General features: G+C 35.5%; 1 protein-coding gene across 3 annotated transcripts in view; it reads left to right on the top strand.

The window, feature by feature from the left end:
- Window positions 1–13,048, top strand: part of LOC114340514 (vascular endothelial growth factor receptor 1) — a 194,871-nt gene extending 181,823 nt beyond the window's left edge. For all 3 annotated transcript variants that reach the window (XM_050653312.1, XM_050653313.1, XM_050653304.1), the window contains exons 21-26: window positions 5,656–5,816; window positions 6,014–6,136; window positions 9,287–9,498; window positions 10,122–10,227; window positions 10,338–10,548; window positions 12,541–13,048. In XM_050653312.1, coding sequence (XP_050509269.1) covers window positions 5,656–5,816; window positions 6,014–6,136; window positions 9,287–9,498; window positions 10,122–10,227; window positions 10,338–10,548; window positions 12,541–12,917 — 1,190 coding nt within the window. In that variant the 3' untranslated portion in view covers window positions 12,918–13,048. The remainder of the gene's footprint in view (window positions 1–5,655; window positions 5,817–6,013; window positions 6,137–9,286; window positions 9,499–10,121; window positions 10,228–10,337; window positions 10,549–12,540) is intronic.
- The last annotated feature ends 3,950 nt before the right edge of the window (window positions 13,049–16,998 follow it).

Genomic DNA, 16,998 nt, shown 5'->3' with positions numbered 1-16,998 from the left:
TCATCTTGCTAAGACACGTCGAATAATATATCGCTTATACTACTCCGGCGACTTTAAAACAGTACTTCCGGTTTCATATTCGAAAACCGCAAGTCTCAGGTCAAATTTTTCACCTATAGTACCTATAGTAACCATATAAATATTACATATAAATATTACAACCACATATTTGTTCTCATCTTACTAAGGCACGTCGAATAATAATATAATCATATACTATTTCGGTGACTTTCCAACGGTACTTCCTGTTGCAACTCTAAAACCGGAACTCCGAGCTCAAATTTGAAATATATCGCATGTACTATTTATGCGGTTATAATATGGCACTTCAGGTTAGAACTTTTTAACCGGAAATTATATAAAAACCAAAAGTATACATTTGTTCTCATCTTGTTAAGGCACGTCGAATAATATATTGCTTATACTATTCCGTCGACTTTACAACAGTACTCCAGTTGCATTTCTAAAAGCGGAAGTTCTATGTCAAATTTCTCACCTTTAGTCCCATCCTTGTATTATAAGCATTCATTCGACACTTCATTTGTCATTCCACCTGGTATAGTGACGGAGGAGTTATTTTTGCGGATGGACGGACAGACAGTCATGAAACAGGAAGTATAATATATTATATTGGTTCTCGTCTTACGAAAGCGCGTCCAATAATGTATCACTTGTACTATACCTGTGACTTTAAAACAGTGCTTCCGGTTGCATTTCTAAAACCGGAAGTCCTAGGTGAAATTTCTCACCTTTATTTAGTACCATCGTAGGATTATAAGCTTTCATTCGACACCTCCTTTGTCATTCTACCTGGTATAATGACGGAGGAGTTGAGCTCACGGACGGACGGACGGAAATACGGACGAGTATAATTCAACGTTTTCACATTTTTTCAAAATTGGGTGAAAACCACCATGTATTTTGTTATATTTTTTTTATCATTTCAAAAAATGTCCGTACTTACATATATTATTTTAGCAACAATTATTATTGATATGTTCATATTAAATACCTACCAACAAACAAATATGATTTTGCTTTTCTAATTCAATTTTTAAACATTGAATAATGAAAAATGAAAAAGCAACTGCTATATCAAAATAGCTGGCCGAACCATTTCTAATAGCCAATACCACGCCACGGGCCACGGCCATTCCACCTCAATGGGCGCCTTGGCTTAGGACCTGGCGATCTTTTTGATTACCAGGTGACCTGATGATCACCAGGTGAAAAAAAGATCACCAGATCACCTAATGAAAAAAATCAGCTTACTAATTGGATTTACCGTAGCCAGATAAAATGTTTAGTAATTTTTTTTCATTAGACACACATTGACTGCAGACTTTGCGGCTTCTTTTAACAGATAACAAATGGAGAAACCACTGGAGTAGCGAAAGGTCAAACCAAGACTGAATTCCCGGTTCTTAGGAAGCTCTCACACCAAAAGCGATATCCGATCGATATATGTAACACGCAACATCCCATATAGTCCAGACTGTATCGTCGTCTCCGTTAGGTAAATTATTTCGATCCGTCTTTTTTGCACAAACGTTTTTACTTAAAAAAAGGTTCTAATAACAAATACACGGTGCCGGGAGGTGCCGCGGTCGGATAATTGTTTAAACAATTTTTTTAAACAAATTTAAAAAATCAGTTTTTTCACTTCGTACCAATTTTTTTAGATTCTTTGGGACATGAGCAAAAAAGGTCTCTTATGATTTTTCTCGAAAATTAATTGTTGTCGAGTTATACGCGATTTAAAATTTGAAAACCCAAGGCTTTAACTCTGTTAAAAATTTTTATTATGAAAGTCAGAAAGTGACTAAATCAAAGTTTAAAGCCCCCCTACGTGATCCTGAAGAAATTTTTGTCATTAATTTATTACTAAACTGTTTTTAACTGTTAGCACTAACAGCGTATTGAGGCGGCCGTCAATGTGAGTGCGAGTAAGATGCACCATTGGTTGCCGGAATGGTGCATCTCTTTCGCACTCACATTGACGGCCGCCTCAATACACTGTTAGCGCTCATTGATAATAATTAAAAATAACAGCTTAGTAATACATTAATGACACAAATTTTTGCAAGATCATGTAGGGGGGGGGCTAACTTTTATTTAGTCACTTTTTGTCTTTCATAATAATAATTTTTAACTGAGTTATTAAGCCTTGAAAATGGTCATTTTGGTGTTATATATAATCTTAGCTTGGATTCCAGGCCATACTGGAGTAAAGGGGAATAAGAGGCTGATAAATTGGCAAATATAGGCAAGACTTTAAACGTTTCTGCAGACATTGAAATATATAAATTTGACTTTTTACCTTTCATTAAACACAAAATTGTAGTTTGAGTTATAATTGAGTTTAAAGTTGAATTGACAAAACAGTTTAAAACTGAAGGGAAATGGTATCAACAATACCAAAGTGATTTTTCTACAAACCCTTGGTTCCACAAATTCACATTTGTGGATCGAAGGCACTTGACATCATCAATTATTAGGATGCGAACGGGTCAATGCCTCACACCAGATCATTATTTGTTTAAAATTAATTGTAGTGATACTCCTTTTTGTGAATGTTGACAAATAGGAAGTATAACTCATATGTTACTTGAATGCCCAATTACAAAATAAATCAATTTGACCTGTATCAGGAACTTGTTAATATAGGAAGTCCAACCCCCATTTCAATATAAAATCGTCTACATAATATTAATGACCAAATCTTAAGAACGATCAATCAATTTATAATAATATTTCAAATTAAAATATATAAAATAGTTATTTGACAATCATAATACAATGAATTTAAAGAAGGGAATATGGAAAATCCAGACCCTTTGAAAAAAGGATTCAGCGTTTTTCAAATTTTAAATCGCGTATAACTCAAAAACAATCAATTTTAGAGAAAAATTACAAGAAACTTTTTTTGCCCATAATGACCCAAAGAACCTCTTTTTCAATAAGTTTGTGCAAAGAAAACGAATCCGAATAATTTACCTAACGGGGGCAACGATACAGTATGGTCTAATAAATATCAGCCGTTAATATATGTATTCAATGCACTTAAACTATTACCTAGAATTCTTTGAAACGTCGTCCGGGGTCGGATTCTCAAAAAAAGGGCAGAGTGTGCCATAGCATATGCCCAGATGTGTATACATATTTGGGATTGAAAGCGTAGAACGAGAGGGATCCTAGGGCATTATAATTTTTGAGATAATAGGTTTCTTGAAATCAATTTTTTACAATAATTTGTTTACTTACATAATAAACTTAAAAAAGTCTTAAAAGAATAAACATGCTTGTTGACTTATCTATCTAATGTTTACAGATTAATATTTACAGTTTTTTGACAAATCATTTTTTTCTAGTATAATTTAAATTTGTTAAATTGGTACCCAAATCCCTTTTTTATTTAGTCCAAGTAGTAAATAATTTTATATATATAATCTATATCTAAACCTTTCTTAAGGTGTTTGAAAAATACATTTCATGCATCTATATCATATACAAATCGTCTCCACTCTTGCTTATTCTTGGACCTTCGTTTCGCTTCAGTCCAAGTTGTATTTTTCTTCAGAATTCTTACCACTTCATCGTTCCAGGTTTTCTTTGGTCTCCCTTTTTCTCACTTGTTTTGTACTGATGCCTCCCATACGCGTTTTACTTGTCTATTGTCGTTCATTCTACACAAAACCCAAAAAGATTTAAGCTTGTTCTTATCTAGTATTTGTGTTTTTGGTTCGACTTGTAGTTCTTCTCTTACAATGCTGTTTCTTATTCTATCGCGTCTTGTAATTCCTTTTACTTTTCATGAGTACTTAATGTCCATTGAGTTTATTCTATTTTTCGATGATTGTGTTAGCACCCAGCTCTCACTACCATAGGTGGGGATCGGCCTGAAGATCATTTTATACACCCCCATCTTCGTCCTATTGCTTACTTCTTTCTTTCCAATGAATGCTCTGTTTAAGCTGTAGTACATTCTGGAAGTCATGGTTATCCTTTCGTTGACTTATTCTTCTGATCTTCCTCCATTTTCTATTTTCACACCCAGGTATTTATGTATATGTTGTTACTTGTTCTAGTTTTTGGTTATTTATCTCTATATTTACTCGATTATCCTCATTTCCCATGACCATTATCTTTGTTTTCTCGATGTTTATTTTCATATTTCTTTCCCTAATAATACAAAAAAATAATTTTTTATACAAATTAAGTGATATTTTTAAAGTTTATGGACAATTGATAGTTTGTTCGCTGACGGTAAAATAATGCAAAACCTATAAATTTTAAAGATCCGCTTAGATTGACATGAAATTTGGCATATACATATATAGGTAGCATGGGGGTGAGTTTCATCCCTTCTCGAGGGTGAAAAAATATACGTTCAAAATAAGACCGAAAATGGATAAACTAACTAATTCTAAGCAACTTTTAAATAATTGATGGATTCGACCGTTACTTGATGGAAGTTCATTTTATCTCACAATAAAACACTGAAAAACGTTTGTTTTCTATACTTCCACAAAATTTATTACAACTATGTTATTACTACAGCTGTTTCGGCAAAGTGTCTTTCTCAAGTGATATATTTTACAATGTGTTTGCCTTTTTAAGTCTTTAACTGAAGAGGTTGAGGAGTGGGGAGCTGTTTGTCTCGAGTTGGTCATTCAGAATTATATCTGTATTTTTCAATTTATTAATTTCCATTGATTCTAAAAGTGATAGCTTAAGGCCTTTATTTTGAATATGTAGAATTTGAAACTCTTCACTGAAAGAATGATTATGATTATGATCTAGAAGGTGAAGTGCGTATGTAGAAGTGTCTGTTTTTCTATTGTTGAAAGCCCTTTTGTGTTCTGCTATCCGTTTGTCAAAAGTTCTGCCAGTTTGACCGATGTAAGTTTTCGGACAGTCACCACAAGTTAGTTTGTACACACCACTCTGTAGTTGCTTTCTCTTTCGGCTTCTATTGTTTTTAATATGTTTGCTTAAGTTGTTGTTAGTTCTGAAAGCTGGTGTTATTCCTTTCTTTTTTATGTATCTGGCTATTTTTGTTGTTATTTTGCTCTCTCACATATACTGGCAAATATACTGAGTACATATACTGAAGTTCCAAAATTGGCACGCTCCTGTATTCTACATAATATATAAAATGTGTGATGCGACGTTATCTCTGTTGAGTGTAAACAGATGTACGCTATTAATTATGAACTGTGCAACATTTTACGTATGAATTTTATTTTATGTGTTGCATTTGGTATGAGAGCTTCCTTACGCATCTACATATGATCTTTTCTCGGTAAAAGTTTTTTGTCAATATAAATAAACACTTATGGTTTTGTTAGCAGCAATTTCTAATTCAAATAAATGATCGGATTCTGTTTATTATTCTATTCGACGATTTTGAGACGCAATTCTAAAGTGTTTCTCTTTCTAAAAATTATAAAATGTCGATGAAAACCTTATAGAGGGTAAAAATAAAATGCTATTATAGTACTAACACCAGATCTTGCCCTCGTGGTTTCAAGTCCACCGTAATAATTCGTTATCTTATCGAATACTAGGTTTTGTGTATTTTTTTTATTTTTAAGTTTTTGTTTGTTTCTTAAATTAACTTATTATCTAATATATTATTAAAAACATTTTAAGGGGATGACGGCGTCGTACTTAGCAATAACAGTGTCCAACCAGAATGGCGCTCGAATTATAAGGGCGACTATAAGGGCAACATAAATCCCATCAGCACGAAAGATCTCATTGCTTATGCTTTCCAAGTCGCTAGAGGAATGGAATATCTGGCTTCGAGAAAAGTAAGTCACCGTTGAATTTACGAGTAAATTTGATAATGCTGTAATATCAATCAAATCTTTAAATATGAAGTTTCTGTTCATTTTGAACCCAGCTTTCTTTTTTCTTCACCTGCTGTAGTATTTAATACTCGTGGGAATACAAATTATTGTTTCTGATAAATTGACGATTTTCTTTCATTTTTGATGTGATTCCACAGGTACTTCATGGAGATTTAGCAGCAAGAAACATATTATTAAGTGACGAGAATATTGTTAAAATATGCGATTTTGGTCTTGCGAAAAGCATGTACAAAAACGACAACTACAAAAAACGTGGTGATGTAAGTATTTTTTTAATATAATTTTTACAGTAAAACTTACACTTTACAGTAAAACACAAAGCAATGTGATATATTTACAAGAACAATTAATAAAGCAGAAGATGAGGTACTAGGATCAGAAAAATCCACTTTTAGCAACGGTTGATAGGCTATCTATCTAATCTACATGCTAAAGGAGCTTAAACAAAAATCTGAAAAAGTCGGCTTAAAAATTAATTTAAATAAAACAAAAGTGATGACACATCAAGATATTACAATCCCTTAGATCAGCGGTTCTCAATCTGTGGTACATGTACCACTGGTGGTACATTTCATTTTTTGAGGTGGTACACAAAACGCAAAAACAGCCAAAATCAGCACCACTATTATAGTTAATTAGATCACCTAATTAGATATCTATTTCAGTTAGGTGGTACCAAAAATAATAAAAAGTATTTGGTGGTACATGACACAAAAAGATTGAGAACCGCTGCCTTAGATGGAAGTGAGATCGAAAATGTCGAGGAGTATATATACCTAGGTCACACTATCAAGCTAGGCAAATACAATCAAACGGCAGAGATAACTAGAAGAATCCGAATAACTTGGGCAGCAGTAGAAAGACTCAGTGATGTGTTTAAAAACAAAAAGATACCAATAAATCTGAAGACAAGGGTATTCAACAGTTGTAATCTACCAGTTATGGCCTATGGAATGGAGAGCATGACACTTACAGAGGTATCAGCCAATAGATTAAGAGCGATAGAACGAGCTATGTTAGGAGTATCTCTGAGGGAACATATCCGAAATGAGGAAGTGGGAAGATAGACTAAGGTGAAAGATGTAATTGGATGAATTGCGCAAATGAAATGGAACCGGGTAGGACACGTGGTACGACAAAACACCGAAAGTTGGACGAGAAACATTGTACATTGGAGACTACGCGAGCACAGTCGTAGTAGAGAAAGACCACAAAAACGATGGCTAGACGACATCAAATGGGGCGAAGCTGGTACCAAATAGCACAAAAGAGAGAAGAGTGGATAACTCATGGAGAGGCTTTTATTCAGGAGTGGATGCAAACAGGCTGAAGAAAAAGAAGATAGGCTATTGCGGTTCAATGCAGATGTAATTTGCTATATCGACTAGCGACTTAAACAGTTCCCGGATAGTTTATCCATTTTTCGTCAACTTCATATCGTTTAATTTAATACTTTTTAAGTATGTGGTCATCAATTTAAACCCAATCGCTGTTTGGTTTTGCGGTTATTAGCGCAAGTACTTCAAATTCACTGAAGATGAATTATTGTAATCCATTTGGATTTTTAATTTAAATTTTAATTAAATACTTATACCGATTACAACATATTTTTGCTTCGATGCTGTGGCAAATCTAGCATCGTTAAGAGGGGGCCGATTGGCTAAATTTCTATGAAAAATAAATGAACGTTTTCATAACACAGGCCTACAGAAAAAAAAATTGTTTTGGTGCTATATTAGGGGCGATAAATCGAAATATGGATTTCGTTTTTTTGTATCAGCTCTAGTTTTATGGATATGACAAAATGCGAAATTAGAGCTTTAATATTTGATATAATGAAGAATGTGCTATTCAAAGGAATGTACATTGTTAATTAAACTTATTCCTCAGTATATTTGTTGTCCTCACTGTATTATGCCTTATTTATGCAAGAAATAATACTTTAATATCGTTACATTACTATTTTATAAGGAAATAAAACAGCTTGGAGAGTATATTTGTAAACATTTAAAATGATACATTTACCACTTGTAAAACCATTCAGCCTCCACCTAATAATGGCTCATAGCCCATGGACCATGCTTCGCCTACATAGGAAATAAGCTTCCCCAGATAAGTATAGAAAAACTTAAAGCTGGAATCTTTGATGGACTACAGATCAGACTTCTTACAGAGGATCCGGCTTTTGTGGGGTCAATGAATGAGGTAGAGAAAAAAGCTCGGCTTTCATTTGTGGATATTATGAAAAATTTTCTGGGAAATCACAAAAGTGAAAACTATGCTGAGCTGGTAAACCGTTTGCTGAATAACTTCCAGTCACTTGGATGGAATATGAGCATCAAAGTCAACTATCTTCACAGCCACCTGTACCGTTTCGCTGAAAACTTAGATGACACAAGTAATGAACAAGGTGAGAGACTTCACCAAGAGATAAAAACCATTGAGGACCGCTACCAAGGAAGATGGGGAATGGGCAGCCTATGGAAAACTCAAAGATATCTTTAAAAGCGATATACCAATTTCTTTAAAACGTAAAACATGTGACCAATGTGTGTTGCCTGTGGTGACTTATGGTGCCGAAACTTTGACATTGATAGCTACAACTTCTAAAATGCTGCAAATAGCTCAGAGGAAAATGGAAAGGTCAATGCTGAGTATATCGCTTCGTGACCGAGTTGGAAATTAAGACTTCGACTAAGAACATGAGTAACCGATGTAATTTCCCGAATTGTCACCCTGAAATGGAACTGGGCTGGGCACGTCGCCCGAGTCAGTGATTGGAGGTAGACGAAGAGATTACTTAAGTGGAGGCTGAGATTAAAAAAAGAAGTAGAGGAAGACCACCTACTCGTTGGACAGACGATCTCAAGAAAATGTCAAGAAATTTGATGCAAAGTGCTCAAAATGAAGCACAATGGACAAAAATGAGGGAGGCCTATGTCCAGCAGTGGACGCAAAGGCCTGGATGATGATGAAATGAGTTAAGATATACGTATTTTTTAATTGTTTGGTTTTTATTTTAATTTAGTATATCCATATCGGCATATTCGTATTTTAATGCATAAAAGCTGGCGTGACCTACGTTATCTTGAAAACTAGAGCTGATAGAGCAAAACTAAGGCCATATTCGGAATCAGCACCCCAAATATACCCAAAATCAGCTCTAACCACTTCGACACCAAAAACACTGTAGGCCTGTGTAATCTTTATATATAATTAAAAAGAAATTAGTTCACTTGGTTTGACAGAGGGGGGGCGATCGCCCCCAGCCCCTCCCTGGATCCGCCACTGCTTCGGCGTTTTTTAACTAAATACTATACAGCCAACTCTCGGAAACTGTCCTGATTTAGGATATTAAATATAATTATAAAAAATATGGAAAGCATTACAAAATTAATTTTTTTCTTCAGACCCCTCTTCCTGTAAAATGGATGGCAATTGAATCCATCAGGGATCGAGTATTTTCCACACAGTCGGACGTATGGTCCTACGGTATAGTATTATGGGAGCTGTTCTCGTTAGGAAGAACACCCTATCCCGGTATGGAAGCAGATGAAAGGCTCTACCATAAGTTGTTGGATGGATATCGACTTGAGAGTCCGGAATACTCACCAAAAGAAGTGTAAGCATTCTTAAGATTATTTATATTTTTGATTTTGCGGAGGTCCTTTATGTCTAGAGTAGATTTCGTCTTTTCGAAATCCCCTGCAATGTATATTTCTCCTCTTGTGACTTCTGTATCAAACGTTAACGTTCCCCAAAATTCATCTTTGCTTTGTTAGTTATCACCTTTGTTTGGTCCATGTACTATCTACTAATATCTAGTTTTAGTATAGCTACAACCGTTATCATTCATTTATATTAGTAATTCCTTCTGACCATGCTTTCGAGAAGTATATCTGCTTTTCCAGTCTTGTATGTAATGTATTATACAACCTACATCTGCAGCTTCTCTTTTTGTCTTCTGATACTCCACTATATGTTAGGTATACCTTTGTTGTTGGTCTCTGATCTAGCTATTATACTTTATTTTTCTGCTCCAAACTCCACTATTAGTTTTCTTTCTTTATCATTTATGCTCTTAATTTTAAAGCTTCAATTCTTCTTTTCTCTTTCGACTAAGTAGGAGGGGATCTTCTCTTAGTTCTCATAAAGTGAGATATATAATCCCTTCCCTTTCTTTTCTCTATTCATAGATCTTATTTCCATTTTACGTATATTAACAAAGTAAATACATCTTTACAGTTACCAAATAATGACTGAATGCTGGTTAGCTAAACCGGTTGGAAGGCCTTCGTTTACTAAGCTAACCGAGAGAATTGGAACACTGCTTGAAGAAACGTTAAGAAAGGTAAATTTCCAAGATATTAGTATCGATTGATTTGTCATATGAACAGTTAGTAAATTTTTTTGCTGTGCATTCGTTTCTTTGATTTCGCTAATAAAGTTATTTTCTTGCAGCATTACATCGATCTCAATGACCCATATCTTGTCATGAACACTAAGATGTTGGAGGGTCAAAGCGACTACCTCTCCATGTTAAGTCCTCCTACCTTTGACGTGATTGTGAGTCCTCATTACGTTAATGACATAATGACACAACAACCGGCTCCTGACGAAGGATATATGAGTATGAAGCCCAACACAATTTTCAGTCCAAGAATCACAGAGGGTAAGTTCAAATAATTATTTCTATAACCATCATGGTAATCAAAATTACGTTTTCATAACTAAAGTACAGTCAAATTCAAATCGACATGCAGTTATCTTCATCTTATTTATACAGGGTGAGTCATAACTATTAGGACATACAAGAAGATAGGTCTAGTTGGACCAAAATATTGCTACTGAACCAAATTTGCTTTACTAAAATGGAAAAATATACAATGTGTACAACTTTGAGTGTATGCTTTTGTTAATAATTTTATTGTATATCTTTTCCGATTTTACTGCAACATAATTTATATTGTAATGATAAGGAAGGTACTTACCAACAAAGAGATATCCTGTTACGATGGGTAGAGCACTTTCGAGAGTTACTGGAAGGGGAACCTACTAACAATATAGAGCTGGAATACCGAAATGATGAACTCGTGGAACCCCCTCGGCAGAAGAAGTGAAAATATCTATAGAAAAACTAAGAAACCACAAATCCCCAGGCAGCGATGGCATCCCAGCAGAGTTATTTAAGCACGGTGGAGAGCAACTCACCAAGGTGATGCAAGAAATTGTTTGTAAAATTTGGTCTGAGGAGCAAATGCCTAAAGAATGGAGTTTAGGCTTAATATGCCCCTTACACAAAAAGGGAAACCAACTAGAATGCAATAATTACCGCGGAATAACTCTCCTAAATACAGCATACAAGATATTGTCAAACATTTTGCACGAGAGATTGAAGCCTTATACCCAAACGTTTCTAGGAGAATATCAGGCAGGATTCAGGCGTCGACGTTCAACCATTAACCAGATCTTTACACTACGACAGATCCTGGAAAAAGCGCAAGAGGTTAGCATAGATATGTACCATATTTTTGTCGATTTTAAAGCTGCTTATGACAGTGTATTAAGACCAAGTCTCTACAACGCTATGAATGAGTTAGGAATTACATAAAACTCATATGTATGATAAAAGTGACAATGGCGAAGATGATATCAGCAGTAAAAATTCAAAACGACTCGTCAACCCCATTTGAAATACATAGGGTGTTAAAGGAGGGAGATGCGCTGGTGTGTCAACTTTTTAATGTAGCATTAGGAAAAGTCATACGAGACGCTAATATAGATAGCAGGGGAACAATATTTAATAGATCTGTTCAAATTCTAGCATATGCAGATGACATGGACATTATAACAAGAACCAGAGCGAGAACTGCGGAAATCGGAACCGAGCTAGTAGCAGCAGCAGAACGAATGGGGTTACATATAAATCGAAATAAAACAAAATTCATAGCGACTAACACAAATACAGGAGCTGGAAATGTTGACGCAGATCTAATCATCAATGACCAAAACTTCGAAGGGGTCAAAGAGTTCATATATCTAGGGACATCGGTTAACCCCAATAATAACACATCTGAGGAAATAAAAAGACGAATAATAATTGCAAACAGGTGTTATCATAGTCTATCAAAGTACTTAGCTAACAAACTTACAAAATTTGTAAAATAATAAATAAATTATTTTTTGGTTCAAATAGACCCGTGGGTTAAGGTTTAAATTTAAAAAAATATTCATTTAATTCCATAAAACCATAACTCTTACTACTTTATTGTGTTAATCATCAGAATGCATAAAAATTTTTTATTTTACAAAAAAAAAACAATTATTTGCAAGAAAAATGGTGTTTATTAAAAAATGTGGCTTAACATGTTTTTAAATTTAAAAAAATCATAATACTACATTGAAAAATAAATAATAGAATATACTCGTATAAAATTTCATTTTAATGTTGCCAGTAGATTTGGACAAATCGTAAAAAAGTGTAAAACTTTTTTTCTTCGACTTCCTTTATCTTGACATTGGATAGGATTACTAAAATATTCTACTGGGCAAACCCCAATTTTTTTTTCAGTTTTTTACTTATCCTAGAGAGGGCGTTAATTTTTTTTTGAAACACCCTGTATATATATTTTTGGAATAGTACCTAACTTTTTTCTTTTTACAGATGAAGTGTTCAACTTCACGCCATCCAACAGAAAAAACCTAACTTCGGAAGGAGGCAAAGCCCAGGAACTTCTACCGATGCTTCACGTGATCTCCGAAGCAGACACGGAAACCCCTCTAAATAGCCCCACCAGACCCTCAGACCCCAACAGCATCTCGAATCCGATGTACCATCTCCCCCCGACGATACTGAACGACTGCACCAACGGCCAAACAGAAATCGTCAAATCGGCCGATAATTACGTCAGCATGCCTCAGAGTAAGAATCTTATCAAAGATAGGAGCGCGCAGGAGAACAAACCTGCGATGGACGAGAAGAAGGAGTCCCATCGGTATGTCAACGATGGGCTGCAAGACTGGACAAGTATTAAAGTTTAAGTAAGAAGATAGTACAATTTGATGAGATATGTACCTACTTAATTTACTATAGACGATAGTAGATCCTTTGGGTCGATTAAAACGAAAGAGAGATCTGTAATTTGAATAAAAATTCAAAAGTGAATGTTGAATGGTTATGTGTACAGTAAGCGCCACCCTACTAGATACATGGGTAGGTACGTAATTGCTATGCTTACGGAATAATCCGGTCTGTTCTCAGATCGGTGCCTCAATACTATAACTTAATAACTCGAAATTAGTAGTTGTGAGATAAAAGGGTTTAAAGATTTTAAAGATATTTGTGCTGCTATCATGATGTTGGCAAATACAGTCTTCCTCGTTCGGTACAAACCTAGGAAGTCGCTAGTCGTCAGGTTTTTCCATAAAGGTCTAAATATATAACATGTTGGTCACTTGTGAAAAAATGATTCAGTACCTGTATCTATGGTAACAAAATACAAGAAAAACCAGAAAAAGTTCAATATTTGTGCCTCAAAGACAGCGAGCCTGCAAGTACCCAAGTAGCAATTTTTCGACGCATTGGTTGTCAGTACAAACAAATGCACTGTATATAACGTTGCCACAGTGGACTTTCATTTGTTTCGGCCAACGACCCCTACCCCGACTGACTTTACGATGTTACAACGTTAAGTAATACCTTTAGTTATATGGGCAACTAAGTTATTACTATTGTGACAACTACATATCACAGTTAAATTTTTTCAACAATCGCAACGACTTAAAAACGTTATAATGCTAAACTAATTTACGCCCATGGGTTTTCTGGCCGACTACGTAGTTGTCTCTCACGACCCTAGGTATAGTTCTAGATGTGTGACACGTTTGCGGCAACTTCAGGAGCAGAAAAAATTTACTTTATAACCTTACTTTTTATTGAAATGTTAGCTATCCTGATCCCCAAGTATATGTAAATCAGGTTGGCAATATTGACAGTTGAAGTAGTCTAATAAAATGGTCGTCACGAAGCGTTGCATATGAATTATGTCTCCCAGTAAATATACCTAATTAAGTACTCGGCAAGCTTCCTTCTCCAAAAGGTTATGGGCCCAGTTTTACATGCCAAGAGTACATTCAATAAGAAGTAAAGTTTTTTAGTGTTGCTGTTTATACCGACCGGCAGTGTTGTGAGTGACCGCAAAAAAATGGCAGTCCAAGGTTTAAATGGCGCGAATTCAACCGTGAGTTTGTATCCGCAATTAACATCTACGAACTTTTCGTCATGGAAATTTAGATTAGGCAATCTTCTAGATGCCAAAGGTGTTAAAGATTTTATTACCACTGAAGTAACTGCAACGCAATTCACACAATTATCAAGAGACGAGCAAAATCAACATAAAAAGCATGATGCAACAGCAAGATCGATCATTGTCACATGCATTACAGATGAACATTTAGAATATATTCGTGACTGTGACTCAGCATTCGAAATGATAAAAAGTTTAGAAAAAGTGTTTGAAAGAAAAAGTATTCTTTCTCGTTTATATGTGCGGAAAAAGTTGTTAACGTTGAAATATAAACAAGGTATCGATTTACAAAAATTTTTCGTTGAATTCGATTCTTTAATCCGAGAGCTTGAATCGACTGGAACTACAATCGAAGAAGATGACAAGGTATGTCACCTTTTGTTGACAATGACAGATACGTTTGACACCGTTATTACTGTCCTAGAAACTTCAAATGATAAACTATCTGTTGATTTCGTTAAGGCCGGCCGTTGTATGAAAGAGAGGTCCCCAAGTCGCAGTGCAACAGAGAGAAAAGATTCTTTCCCGAGAGATGCTGCCTCTATCGGAGAAATAACGCAATAGATATCTAAGCGAAGCCGCGGACTCCAGACTTTATAGTCAGCTGATAGTTTAGTTTCAGTACAGAGAGGTATGCAGGTGCGGTCTCGCTAAGATGACTCGAAATCGTTTTATATATGAGGTGCGAACTTTTCATTTTCTAGGAGGTTTAAGGACGGGGTCTCGCTGAAAATTTTACTCGGATAAATACTGTGCTCGTATCTCGTGGTAAAATCTAAACCAAAAGTATTGGAAAAATCTATTTCGCATATTGGTTCATCATAGTTTGTTACCTACTTCTCATGTCCCAATATTATAAAATTATACCAGGGAAGAACAATTATATCACTCAAATTTGTCTAATTGTCTAATTTAGAATGAAAATGTAATTAATGTTTAGAACATTTAATGAAAGCTTATAACCAAGGATGGTACTAAAGATGAGCAATTTGGTCCGTCGGTCTGCCTGACCGCGAATATAACTCCTCCGTCACTGTACCAGGTAGAATAGCGAATGAGGTGTCGAATGAAAGCCTATAATCCAAGGATGGTACTAAAGCTGATAAATTTGACCAAGGCTGTCTGTCCATCTGTCCGTCCGACCGCGAATGTAACTACTCCGTCATTATGCCAGGTAGAATGACAAATGAGGTGTCGAATGAATGGTTATAATCCAACGATGGTACTAAAGATAAGCAATTTGGTCCGTCGGTCTGCCTGACCGCGAATATAACTCCTCCGTCACTGTACCAGGTAGAATGACGAATAAGGTTTCGAATGAAAGCTTATAACCGAGGATGGTACTAAAGATGAAAAATTTGACCAAGGCTGTCGGTCCATTTGTCCGTCCGACCGCGAATGTAACTTCTCCGTCATTATGCCAGGGAAAATGACAAATGAGGTTTTAAATGAACGATTATAATCCAACGATGGTACTAAAGTTGAGCAATTTGGTCCGTCGGTCTGCCTGACCGCGAAGATAACTCCTCCGTCACTGTACCAGGTAGAATGACCAATAAGGTGTCGAATGAAAGCTTATAACCAAGGATGGTACTAAAGATGAGAAATTTGACCAAGGCTGTCTGTCCATCTGTCCGTCCGACCGCAAATGTAACTTCTCTCCGTCATTATGCCAGGGAAAATGACAAATGAGGTTTCGAATGAACGATTATAATCTAACGATGGTACTAAAGATGAGCAATTTGGTCCGTCGGTCTGCCTGATCGCGAATATAACTCCTCCGTTACTGTACCAGGTAGAATGACAAATGAGGTGTCGAATGAAAGCTTATAATCCAAGGATGGTACTAAAGATGAGCAATTTGACCAAGGCTGTCTGTCCGTCGGTCCGTCCGACCGCGAATATAACTCTTCCGTCACTATACCAGGTTGAATGACAAATGAGGTGTCGAATGAAAGCTTATAATCCAAGGATGGTACTAAAGGTGAGAAATTTGATAAAGGACTTCCGGTTTTACAAATGGGACCGGAAATACTGTTTTAAAGTCACCGGAATAGTAAAAGTGATATATTATTCGACGAGCCTTCGCAAGGCGAGAACATATATATACTTCCGGTTTCATGAGTGTCTTTCCGTCTGTCCTCCTACATACAACTCCTCCGTATTAATACAGATATAATGACAAATAATGAGGTTTCGAATAAAAGATTATAACACAAGGATGGTATGTAATTTAACACAAGATGAGTAATTTAACATCGGACTTCAGTTTTAGAGTTGCAACCGCAAGTATCTGTTTTAAAGTGACTCAAAGTATGATATTAATGTAAATGAATATGATAAAAAATTAGTAAAATCGTATATGAATCGACGCAAAGTTACACGAAGAGTTAAAATATCGACTTCCAGTTCTACTTTCGATTACTTTGGATGAAAACCTAGGACTTACGAAGTCCAATTACTTGTTAACACATGCTCTTGTGAACATGAACGGAAAGAAATAACACGAGTAGCGTTCATCAGCAAATCATCAACGGCTGATAGCAAAACTCTACGAAATTATATCACTCAAATATCATATATACATATACGTTATAGTCTAAGATCCGAATATAGGTCGACCTGCACCCATCTGCTTTCCGGATGAGACATTTTTTTATTAAATTTCATACATAGACAAAAACGACTTGCATGGCTTGCCTATCAAATTCGTGTCATAGCTATCCTTAAGGTGGGGTGAGCTTAGAGTTTGAAATAAATATTTCAAGCATATTTTTTTGAATTTTTTTTGAACTTATAATGGAATTCTTAAAATC

The sequence above is a fragment of the Diabrotica virgifera genome, chromosome 1 (assembly GCF_917563875.1).
Source record: "Diabrotica virgifera virgifera chromosome 1, PGI_DIABVI_V3a".
Taxonomy (NCBI): Eukaryota; Metazoa; Arthropoda; class Insecta; order Coleoptera; family Chrysomelidae; genus Diabrotica; species Diabrotica virgifera.
Note: the sequence above shows the minus strand (reverse complement) of the source record. Positions and strands in the feature narration are given on the sequence as shown.